Source organism: Phymastichus coffea, unplaced genomic scaffold, assembly GCF_024137745.1.
Source record: "Phymastichus coffea isolate CEN01 unplaced genomic scaffold, Cenicafe_Pcof_1.1 PCOF00009, whole genome shotgun sequence".
NCBI classification, from domain to species: domain Eukaryota; kingdom Metazoa; phylum Arthropoda; class Insecta; order Hymenoptera; family Eulophidae; genus Phymastichus; species Phymastichus coffea.
Window position 1 is genome coordinate 6,452,608 of NW_026706820.1, and position 12,773 is coordinate 6,465,380.

The following is a 12,773-nucleotide window of genomic DNA, read 5'->3' on the forward strand; positions in this document are numbered from 1 at the left end:
AAAAAAGTCCTCTTCCACCACGACAATACACCAGCTCACGCCTCAGCAGTTTTGGCTGTAAAACTGATGGAGATAGGATTCCAACTCGTTTCACATCTCCCCTATTCTCCAGACTTGGCTCCGTCGGACTACTATTTGTTCCCTAATATGAAAAAATGGTTGGTGGGGAAAAGATTTTATTCAAACGAGGAGGTGATTGCAGAAACGAATGCCTATTTTACAAACTTGGACAAATCCTATTATTTGGAAGGGATTAACAAACTAGATCAGCGTTGGATGAAGTGTATAAGCCTAAAAGGAGACTATGTTGAAAAATAAAAAAGATTTATTAAAAAAAATCAAGCAGTTATTATTTTTGCACGGACTTTTCAAACGACCCTCGTATAATTTACACGTTTTTTTCATCAAAAAAAACCACCGTTGTTATTAATAACTGCTTTACCAATTCGAGATATTCTGAACAAAAGTTTTTCAAAAGTTGATATAAAAAATTTCAAACGAAAAAAAAAATTTTTTTTATTGTTTTATGAGTTTATAAATGGTTTTTTATAACCGAAATGCAATAACTTTTTTCTTTAAAGTTTTTTTGTAAAAAGCATATTTTCCGAGATATAACGATTTGATTCGTAACATGTGTTTTTTAATAAAATACGATACAGCTCAAAAAAATCGTATGAAAAGAAATTTTTTGGACGTGGGGTTTGTAGCATTTGGAATAAACTTTTAAATGGTAAAGATAGATTTTACCTCTTCTCACTTCTTTTTAAATTATATGACATCAAGGTTGGCAAAAAAATCAATTTCATTTTTTACTTCTAACGTCATAGTTTTGGAAAAAAATTAGAAAAGTTATGTAGTTTATGTTACTTGATAGATACTAGAAAATCCTACAAAATAAGTATCCATGGGGTTTTTTAAAACTATTCTAAGTCTAGAAATAAAATTTTAAAGTGTTAAATTTTTAGTCAACAGGGTGGCAAATGTCATTGAGTGGTACTGTATGCTTCGATTAACTGGACTGTCGTATCGATCTCGATCACCAGTCACAGTATCCCTAGTACGATAACTGACGTCTCCGAGAAGTCATTCCCTACACCATGAATTTCCTTGATCTAAGCTTGAATGTCCTACGTGATTCGGTGATCCACTACCCATACCTGTGCACCAATATCGAACAATGCACTATATGTTCTGCCGCCGATGAGCATTACGAGTAGTGGATGGTTTTTCGTAACCACGCCAACAATAGGATTCTTAGTACCAAAAATTGTCAAACAAACAGTCGTACTCTCAACGATTTCCGTCTCACTGGAACCGACGGAGCTTGCAGCTCCTTTATTGCGTTCCCAAGACATGGGTCAGCCGTATGCAGTAACTCCGAGAATCTTATTGTCCCACTCGTAAGCTTCTTGGATCTCTCTTATTCGATAGAGCAATCCTCAGACTACGGTTAGGCACGTCTCTGGGCTACTGCGCAGCTAACCTGTTACTGTCCAGTCAAACCAGCTACTGCTCATACGAACTACCGATCTGCTACTGCGCATGCCAATTACCTCTGCGCGATCAATTGCCTCTGCGCAGCCAATCCAACTCCCACGCAGCCGATTCGGCTACTGCGCGACTGATCCGGCTACTGTGCACACAAGCAGATTCTGTGCAATTGACTCGATTGTCGCACCACCAGGTCACACACACTCAGTTCATCCCGTACACTCAGTCTAGCCTAGACGCACTCAGGCTACCTATTGGAACTCACTGCTTACTAATCTAGCTCCGTAAAGCTATCACACATGAATACTCAAATCTCGAACTTTACCTCTGCCACTGCCCGGCGATTCAATCGCGCTCTCGAGCAACCGTCACTCCTTGCCTATCGCGATCGAAAATCACGCGCGTATCGTAAAAATCTTTACAAGGAATGACATGTAACGGTGTAAGACGGCCGTTTTCGCTAGTAGTCTAGCTCGCGGCCGCCAGTACAAATTATTTTTAAGGGGGATTTAGGAGATGTAAACATTCCCACGACTAACTAACGCGTCGAGCTATAACGCGTCAATCGCGCGGACTGGATTCAGGATGAGGATTGATGGTTAGGTTAGCAAACCTGACGGCGATTTAACATTAAGGCCTTTATTCAGAATAACAAAGAAAAAAAAAGAAACAATGAAAACAAATCAACAAAACAAAAACTCAAAATAGTGACTCCAACATCCGCTCTTCTATCCGCCCAACAGATTACACGCTCGCGAAGATGAATGGGTGGTAGGATTGTCACCCGATTTCACTATACTTTTACCATACTTGTATAGCAAACACAATAATCTGACGCCCGTACAAAAGAATCGGCGATCGCGACCGACGATGTTGCTGTCAGATCTAGCACGCTACCCGTGATAGGCTGACGCCTGAAGCATGCGAGAAAAGGAGAGAGAGAGAGAGAAAGAGAAATGCAATACCAACCTTATCCGTTGATGCCTGGCTCCGTCGTTGTGGTTGACGTCATTAGTGGTGTTGTAACTGTCGTCGTCAATGTAGCCGTTGTGGTTCCCGTTATTGTCGTCGTTGTCATTGCTTCTGTTGCTGTCGCTGTTGTTGCTATTTCTCTCACCGTTGTCATTGTTCCTGTTGCTCTTGCTATTGTTGTTGCTTTTGTTGCTGATGCTGGAATTGTTGCTGCTGCTGACGCTGGAATTGTTGTTGCCCGCCTCTTTCGTTAGTGATAATGGCCGCTTACGCACGTACCTGCGTCACCTCGTTGGTATCACTGACATGAGCACCTGTGTCGGGTAACCACTCAATACTGTGGTTGAGCGTGACTCAGCCAATAATCCAAACACTCCGCGTACCAGGCGCGTCTACAAACTATTCTTGGCGAGGACGCGGGGAAAAACTCAAATGAAGCACAGTAAAAACGTGCACGTGACGGTCTTCGCTATACTTTAAAGAAAACTAATATAAAGATCGGTGCGAGAATGCATGCGCAAATCCCGATCTCTTCTTTCTTCTCTCTATCTCTGTCTTTCTTTCTTATTTTTTCTGTCTGTCTGTCTCTCTCTTTCTCTCTCTCTCTCTGTCTGTCTCTCTCTCTCTCTCTTCGCTCTACTTCTACTCTGCTGTCTGAGCCCTTGCCACTCGACCTTGTGCCGTACCTCAACAAACAAAATAAAGCATGAGTGTGTACTCTACATGCACACACTCGCAGCTTGGTACGTGCGGACCTCAGCGAAAACCCAATGACACAATGCCGGCCATGCCACAATTCTTCGTTACACCAGAAACCTCTTAAACTTTTATCAATTTAAAGGTTAGTTTGTGCGTAAATAAGCAAAATACTATATTTTTTTTTAGTTTTATTTTAAGACCTAATAAATATATGAATGCATAAATGTGTTCTCAAGAGTACAAATTCATAATAAGTGTTGTACATGAGAGTACACTTATTAATATTATTTTAATGCTATTTTACATTAGAAAAAATATAACTTTGATTAAATTTTGTGAAATTATATGGGAGTTGAAAATACAAATTATGGTTTATAAAAACGCTTAATACAATTACCTTAAATAAAACATGTTGTAGAATATTTGTTTGGTGGTTGTTTCAATATAATATCAATTTATTAAAAATGATGAAAAAAGTGATAAATCATAATTAATGAATAATATGTATAATTGAACTTATAATTGTTTTAAAATAAAAAATTCAAGCTTGTAATTGATTTAAGTTCATTAAATAGTAATTAGCTTTGCACTAACAAAAAATAATCTAATAGCGTCGTTAATTATGCTCAAAATCAGTTTAGTACTTGAGATGCCATCTCTAATAGGAACTGGAAACACAAAAGAACAATATTTGGCGGCTTTAGTTATCTCAAGGAGATCTTTAAGTTACCTTTATGTCCTTTATTAAGAAAGATTTCCTAAGTCTATATATCAAAAGCTTTGTGCATCTGCTCCGCGACAGTACATGGCTGTAAATGGCAGTACTCGACAATAATGGCGGGATTCAATAATAAAATATACAAAGAAACAGTGAGCTAAAAAAATATAAAAAGTTGTATCCTGCTAGGCTATTTATAAATAAAAAAAATCTTCTAATAAAAGTTAACAACTAAAAATAATTATTTACACTTTTTCTTTACACCCTTTATTCTATTCCTTTTTTTTTTTAATGATAGAACCTTTCTAACTTAGGACTAGAATTGGCCAAAGTTTTCTATTAGATAATAAAGGATTCTACAAGTGATACGACCTTTAGTTGCTCTTAATTTCTATAAAGTTTCTATAATCGATAAGAACAAAGTAAATACCGAGCGCAATAGTGATAGCATTCTCCAAAGATTTGCTTTTAATAAAAATTCGACGATACATCACAATTTCTGGCATTTTATTGCTAGACTGTCAGCTACCGTGACTCGGAATGTCACATATATAACAAAAGCGTAAATTGAAAAAAAATCGATTGATTTGTGTCTCTAGATTTATTGAAATAGTTGAGAATCACCCTGGATAGTAGGTTGAATTATATGAGTTAAGAGTTTGTTTAATAAAACTTGAAGTAATGCTGTATGAGGATGCGGCTATTCGATGCGTTTAGCGGCAAGTTCGAGCTGCACTAAAACGTAACTGAAAATCAACATTACCACAAAAATTACTAGACCTTCTTAAGATCCACATTTTTTCTATCTTAAAATCCATACATAACGTCTATTATGTAGATTCTATGCGTGTTAAATGTTAAATAACATTCAAATCCGATAAAAATATTTTAATTCAAAAGTTACATCAAATGACTATTTAAAGTAAGTCTATATATTCATCACATAAATTGATGAAATGCAACGTATCTCTAAATTTAGTTTGTCAATAAAATTAATATATATGTTTTCAAGAATTAAAAAATATAATATATGAAAGTAATTAAATCAACATGCGTCAAAGGCCTTCGTGTTAATCTAATACTAATATACCATACAGGTGGATGCAGAAATAGTTCGCCAGCTGGAAAAAGAAAAGTATCAAGTATGGAAATTTTACCTGGACGAATGACTCAAATCAACATTATGTCAACAGCAGAAGGATTTTCGAGTTTAACTGGAAAACATAACTCTACCAACTACACTTTCGCTGTTACCACAACTGTTGCTGTGTCCATTTGTATTGCTTCTGTCATCATTTTTGCTACAATATTCCTCGTCCTTCAGGTACATTTGCGCGGTTGCGCAAAAGTTACCACATGCAATTCCACAATGTGACGCACTCAACAAGTAATTTTCCATCACCTCTAGTTTTGGTTTTGTTGTGAATCTTTTTTGGCATAGAAATCTGCTGTATGTTAGAAAGTTAGGCTCAATTAATTAAGGATTTTACGATTTATTTATTATTTTATAGTTACTCAGAAACGAACAAGTAAATTCAACATTACTACATCGTTTCAATACTTATAAATAATATTACCCATTAATATTATCACTTTATGTATTTTTATATTGAAATACGAAACCATTCTAAATAGTTTATTTTTCTGAATAATGAACTATTATTATATCCCTTGTGAAAATATTTCATTAAAAAATAAATGAGAAATTGCTGATAATGTATCAGCGTTTATTAAACGAAATTTAATTGAGTGGTTATGTACTATTTCTCATGAATATTTAAGAATAGTGATCGATTATGATTAATTGACTATTATTTCATGAAAAAGTTTTCGAATCGGAACTTCCATTCATTTTTCGAATAATAAAATAATTTGATTATCTTTGGAAACTAATTGATTTTCTGAATCGAGGCTAATAAATAATATTGCTCTAATAAAAAAGTTATGTTAAATGAATTATTTTAATAAATTTGAATGATACTCTACAAAAGTATATAAAAATAAAATATTCGTCAGTTTAAATTTATAATAATATCTATCCATTAACTTTTTTTGTTGTTTTATATACTATTATTAAATGATTGTGAAATTGATAGAAAATCCACCATAACATAATTTATTTTCATTTTTATTTGCGGGAACTTCTTCGTTAAATAATACGAATTATAGACAGTACAAATTATAAAGAAAATTTCATTCAGTTTACCATGTATAAACATTTGTATGGAGGCAAGTATTATACAAAAAATTTTTTTTTAATTTTAAATTGACCGAATCAGTAGTAAATATACATACTTATAACTTTTATGAAAAGATTCTATGAAAAATTATATAGAGTATGTATATATACTATAACACTATAGTATTACTAAATCTAAAAATACTGTTGGCGACATCATAAAAAGGCTTTGGAGATGAAACTTTTTCATTTCCCATTCTGAAACTATTTGATACAAACTTGTCCTTTTTTTCTTTAAAAAGAGAATATTTTTTGCTAAATATTCACTGTGTGAGAAGGAATAAAAACAATAATAGTATTGTTAACCTAGAAAATTGATTTGTATCTTTTCAGTAGAATGTCCCATATACTATAATCTGCAGTCACTTGAAACATAGTTTAGTTATAGTATATTACGGTACTTAACACACTATAATAAAATTGTGTATAATGGTACTTAAGTAGCCATTATTACACGGCATGACATAGCTAATAGCGTTTGAGGACAAACGATCATAACAATAATTATTTTGTGTAATCAGCATAAGTGACGCAATCAACACTTACGGTTCGTGCATGACTTAAGATAGGTCTGTTTTGCTTTGTGAGGTTACAGCACAGGTTAAACAAAACTACTAAAGTCACGGACATTAGTTAAGTGCTGATTTAGCCACCTATTGCTATAAAAGATGTTATTTTGCTATAAAGTTCTTCAATTGTGCACATATTTCTACAGAAGCTTCTACACAATCGTCTATACACATTGTCTAAAGGATAAAAGATTCGTGTAAAATGTCAATAAAAACGGACAGTCGATTTTACATTAAAAATCTCTCTTCTCACTCTTCCCGCGTAATACGCACCCTCAACTTATGTCTGGCCTGTGCTGCCTCTCTCGGGTAGTCGTTCTGGCGAGATGAGAGCGCGGATATAACGTTCATCGTTACACTTTACGCATACTTTATACACGCATGCATGCTTTTTAATCAAATCAGCAACAATGTCAATAATTCAAAACACTGATCGCCGACAATTGTCGAAAACGCTTTTTTGTCACATGGTGTGTATAATTTGAACCTATTTCCTTCATTATTGTATGTATGATCTAAATGAGCATTTAGAAATGTAGCATTTTTTTGAAGAAATATTTTTCTTCGTGATTTTCTACGAAAGAAATTATATATTATTTGTAGATATTTAATATAATATTAAAAAGCGATATAATATAGAAATTTCAAAAAACGACTTTCCTATAAATCTGTTAACTTTTCACTATAACTCCGATTTTCTATAGTAAATAGTTACTCCATAATATGCATCGTGAAGCAGTGATTTTGACAGCTTATTTTTTATAAATATTTATGTAACCGGTATTTTATATTATAATTTGTGTTCTGTTACTTATATATACACACATGCGTACCCGCCATGATATTTGTGTCGGTAAATGGTGTACAAACAATATATCACTTCATTAAATATAACACAGCTCCACAAAAAAACATGAAAGTATTTTCCCCGATATCTGACTGTATGTTCTTTATGTTTTTGAGGTCGCTGAATCCGAATCCGGGGTCCGTTTGACTCTTCACGTCAGGGTTAAGGGCATTTGAAGGTCAAATTGCGAATCGACCCGTTAAAAAATTTTTAAAAAATTCATAATATATTTTTGGGATTCCTGATTCCAAATCCAATCTTTTTTGAACCTCAACATGTCAGAATCAAGGTCAAACAGAGGTCAAATCATTCAAATCGGATGATACAATATTTTTGACTCCAGATTCTGAAAGAGCGGAAAATTTTACGTCCGAATACGTAGTAACTTTTTTTTTAAACCGACTTCTGTAGGTCGCGTTGCGGTTATCCAAAATAAGACTTAGATATCTAATTTTGGAATCTGTTGGCAGCGGTTTTTTCCATGTGTTTGCATCCAGGACACCTCCCCGTGGTGACAGCGGGCAATGGAGTTGTCTCGCTATCCGGCAAAGTTCCTGGGTCATGATGCTCATGCCGTCATGGCAAACACACCGGAAAAACTTACGATGCAGGGGGTCGGATCCCCAGTATCGGCGGCTGATCAGGGTGAGAAAGCGAGCCCGCAGGTGTCGTCATCATGCGACCGTAGCTTTGTTAAGGTGGCTAACTTGGCCTTACCAAAGTATAAAGCTACAAGTATAGCCAGAACCTCTAGACATGAGCATGACAACCCGGAAAAACCAATTTATTTTTGTTACGTTTGTGCTGCATACGCACCACCATATAGCCGGAAAAATATCACTCGTGCTGTGCGTACTGCATACAGTTATTGTTTTTCATCAGAAATATTGAATCAAGATGAGAATTGGGTTCCACATGTCGTTTGTCTGCGCTGTCATAAAATGTTGCTGACATGTTATATGAAAAAGGACCTTTCAAAGTTGGAATACTCTGTATCAGTGACATGGAATATGCCAGAAGCAAAACAAGACTGTTTCTTCTGCAATACCATTACTCACGGGTACAATAGGAAAAATAAATCAAAAATCAAATATATTTTTACCGATAAAGTAATTCCAGCTGTTTTGATTTCAAAAAATAGTGGTAATGCCAAGAATCCTGTTGTAGACGTCCTGGCCAATGAAGAAATAGGTACCGAAGAAGTACAAACAGAGGAAAGTGACAGCGAGATAGAGACAGACAAAGGAAGTGAAAGTGACGAAAACCAGGATGAAAGGAATAAGGTGCCTGCAAAATTTATGCAGAATGAATTGAGTAACTTAGGAAGAGAGTTAGGACTTTCAAAGGAAGCTCATGAACTTTTGGCTTCAAGGCTGAAACAAAAGAATCTTTTGGAAGAAGGTGTAAAGATTTCAATTTATAGGAACAGAGACCAAGAGTTTCGACGTTTCTTTACTAAAGATGATACAGTGGGATTGGTGTATTGCAATGATATCAACGGACTTATAAATAGTTTCAAAGTTAATGTCTACAAGCCGAATGAGTGGAGACTGTTTATAGATTCTTCTATTCGCAGTTTGAAAGTGATATTGCTCCACAATACGAATGTACTGGCTCCAATACCCATAGCTCACTCTACACTTCTCAAAGAATCTTACCAAAATATGAAAATTATTTTAGAAAAAATCAGTTACAAAGAACATCAATGGAGAATCTGTGGTGACCTCAAAATCATTGGAATTCTTCTTGGGATGCAGAGCGGGAATATTAAATACCCTTGCTTCTTGTGCCTTTTTGACAGCAGGGATCGTCAAAATCACTACATCAAAAAGGAATGGCCAACGAGAAATTCTCTGCAGCCTGGATCGTCCAACGTCATTCAGCCGCCTCTTGTAGATACATTAAAAATTTTAATTGCTCCACTGCATCTCAAACTTGGTTTCATGAAGCAATTTGTCAGAGCTCTAGATAAAGATGGAGATTGCTTTAGATATATAGTGAAAAAAATGCTCAAACTCAGTGAAGCCAAGCTAAAGGCATGTATTTTTGATGGTCCACAGATCCGAACGCTCTTCAATTATCCCAATTTTACATCTCAAATGACAAATTTAGAGAAAACGGCATGGACTAGCTTCCATGCAGTTTCTAAGTATTTTTTAGGGAACAATAAAAGTCCGAATTATAAAAAACTAGTAGGTGTTATGATTGAAAACTATAAGAATTCAGGATGTAATATGAGCATCAAATTGCATTTTGTAGACTCTCATCTCGTTTCTTTCCAGAAAAATTAGGTGATTTCAGTGAAGAGCATGGAGAGAGATGTCATCAAGACATGAAAGATATGGAAAAGCGCTATCAAGGAACATGGGGTATAAATATGATGGCAGACTACTGCTGGAATTTAAAACGAGATATAGAAACAGTTCCAGTAACACCTAAAAGAAAACCATTACATAGATCGTTTGAACAAAAGCAAGTCCGTTATCACAAACGGACATTAAGTTAAACGGACATTACGATGTAGTAAAAAGGACTAGCTTCGTGATCAGTGACTCAAATAACATGAAGATCAACTGTCTAAAGAACCAGAATTCTAATCTGCGTTCAATGTTCCGGCCAAAACTAGATATCCAAGTCTTATTTTGGATAACCGCAACGCAACCTACAGAAGTCGGTTTAAAAAAAAAGTTACTACGTATTCGGACGTAAAATTTTCCGCTCTTTCAGAGTCTGGAGTCAAAAATATTGTATCATCCGATTTGAATGATTTGACCTCCGTTTGACCTTGATTCTGACATGTTGAGATTCAAAAAAGATTGGATTTGGAATCAGGAATCCCAAAAATATATTATGAATTTTTTTAAAATTTTTTAACGGGTCGATTCGCAATTTGACCTTCAAATGCCCTTAACCCTGACGTGATGGAGTCAAACGGACCCCGGATTCGGATTCAGCGACCTCAAAAACATAAAGAAAATACAGTCACATATCGGGGAAAATACTTTCATTTTTTTTTGTGGAGCTGTGTAATACTTAGACCATAATTAAACGAACTAGATCGTTTTTCGTTCACTTGTTTTAAATATCTAGATAAAAAAGTAAAAATCTCTTTGTCTTAAAAAAAAAAGGATTTCAATTCAAATGGATTTTTAATGTACAATCGACTGTAAAAAAAAACGCTACTTTCTATTTCTATTGGCACTTTTGTCAACTTATTTATCCTTCAAGCCAGGTGTGTACACAATCTTTTATGAATAATTATAATCATTTTTTATTATATCCATGTTTATTTACAATCTGCCTCGCATATTGTGGCAAAAAGTAAATTTGATTACAGTTTAGCAACAAATGTACATGTTTATTAATAGAATACTCCATTGAGTATTCTATCTTTGTTTTGCAATATGCTTATAAAATTACAATTTATTTATATGCTTAGAATTTTACGTTTCTTTAATCTGGTATTTGTAATGATGTCTTGAGTAACTTGCTGATAAGTTTATTCGGGTGATTTTGAAGTCTGGAATTATATTTCTCGTAGAATGTTTTAATTTCTTCTTTGACTGATGGAACTTATAGATCATTTCTAATAATTTCGTTGTAATAAACTAAGGGGCCCGTACTATACTATATAGCACTTTCGATTGAAATCTTTCAATTATTTCTATATTCAAGTTTGCAGCAGCACTCCATAGCTTAATATCATATGTCCAAATTGGTTTGAGTACAGCTTTATATAACAGTAGCTTGTTTTCGAATGACAGCTCCGATTTTCCTCCCATGAGCCCATACTCCTCCATTACAGACCCAATTGTTTGCGATTAATGAAGATATGTTTTTTCATGTAAGTCTTCGACTCAGATGAATATCTAAGTATTTCACTTGGTTACTTTTTGGGACGTATTTGTCGTTTAGTCTAATAGGTGGGCAGGTATTTTTTCGAAGCGTTAACGTTATACGTACGTATTGATTTACTTTCATTTACTGATATTCTCCAGAAGTTTAAACATCTTTGAAGATGGTTATTTTTGTAATTTTTCTGATTCAATTGTTGGTTCAGAGTGTGTTGGTAGAATTGCTGTCTCATCTGCATATGTTGCTGTTTGAATGCTTATGGATTTTGGTAGGTCCGAGGTATATAGCAAATAGAGTGTTGGGCCAAGAACACTGCCCTGCGGTACACCTGCTTTTATAAGCTGGCGTTTTGATTTATTTTTATTTATTTTTATCTCAAAGACTCTATTTTGCAGGTATAACTTAGTGTTCGTAGTGCTTAGGAAAAAAACTCTTGAGCTTATACAGAAGACCTATATGCCAAAATTTATCAAAAACCTGAGCAACATCAAGAAATATGCCAGTGCAATACTGTTTCTCTTCAAAAACATTCCTTGCGACAGATACTATTCTGTTTACTTGTTCTATAGTGGTATGATTACACCTGAATCTTGAAATGATGATCTAGGATAAGTTTTCTTTTTACTATTATTAAGTTAATTTTGGCTAGAATTAATTTTTCAAAGATTTTGGAATATATTGCTAGTAAGCTAATCGATCTATATGAGGTCATAAGTTTTGGTTCTTTACCAGGCCTAAAAATCAAGATAATCTCTGCTATTTTCCACTGTCTAAAAAAATAGCGCAGACGTTAGCATACATTAAAATTAATTGTTATGAATCTCATTGCTATTATAGGTAACATTTTAATCATTTTATCAGTAATATTATCAGATCCGCGGGCTTTCTTATTTTTAATATTAATAATATTAATTATTTGTAATACTTCCTTAATTTCAATCTATTTTATACTTGTACTATCTTGGATCTCTAGAATTTCCAGTAGGGTTTTTTTTTCTTGTTGGTGATTAATCTTTGGTCATGTGTGAATACTGTACAAAGATGGTCTAAGCATATTTTAGCTTTTCCTCGCCGGATTTTGCCCATTTTCTTGAAAGCCTTCTGATAGGTGGCATAAATGTAACTAGTCTTTTGATTCGTTTGGTAGCTTTCCATAGTGAATAATATGTTGCTTCTGTCGGACTCCGGGTTTTGAGATATTCCTACATTTGCATGTATTTTTTTTCATATAACATTTTCTTCAGTTCTTGGAATTGGAGAATTTGGATGCTTTGTTTATTTTTGTCTTATCTTGAATCGAGCTGTTTTTCTGGTACCTTTTTCTTAGTGATCTCTTTTCTTTGAATTTTTGAACTATTACATTGGAATTGGTTTGCTGTGTTT

At 34.4% G+C, this 12,773-nt stretch overlaps 1 protein-coding gene across 5 annotated transcripts in view; it reads left to right on the top strand.

The window, feature by feature from the left end:
* The window catches only part of LOC131670719 (furin-like protease 2), a 1,261,737-nt gene that overhangs the window by 1,157,678 nt on the left and 91,286 nt on the right, over window positions 1–12,773 (top strand). For 3 of the 5 annotated variants that reach the window (XM_058946572.1, XM_058946583.1, XM_058946562.1), the window contains one exon: window positions 4,978–5,204. The exons of 1 other annotated variant lie outside the window; for it this stretch is intronic. In XM_058946572.1, the coding sequence (XP_058802555.1) occupies window positions 4,978–5,204 (227 nt within the window). Of the gene's footprint in view, window positions 1–4,977; window positions 5,268–12,773 lie in introns of all 5 variants that reach the window. One more of the 5 variants, XM_058946592.1, reaches the window with a different exon arrangement.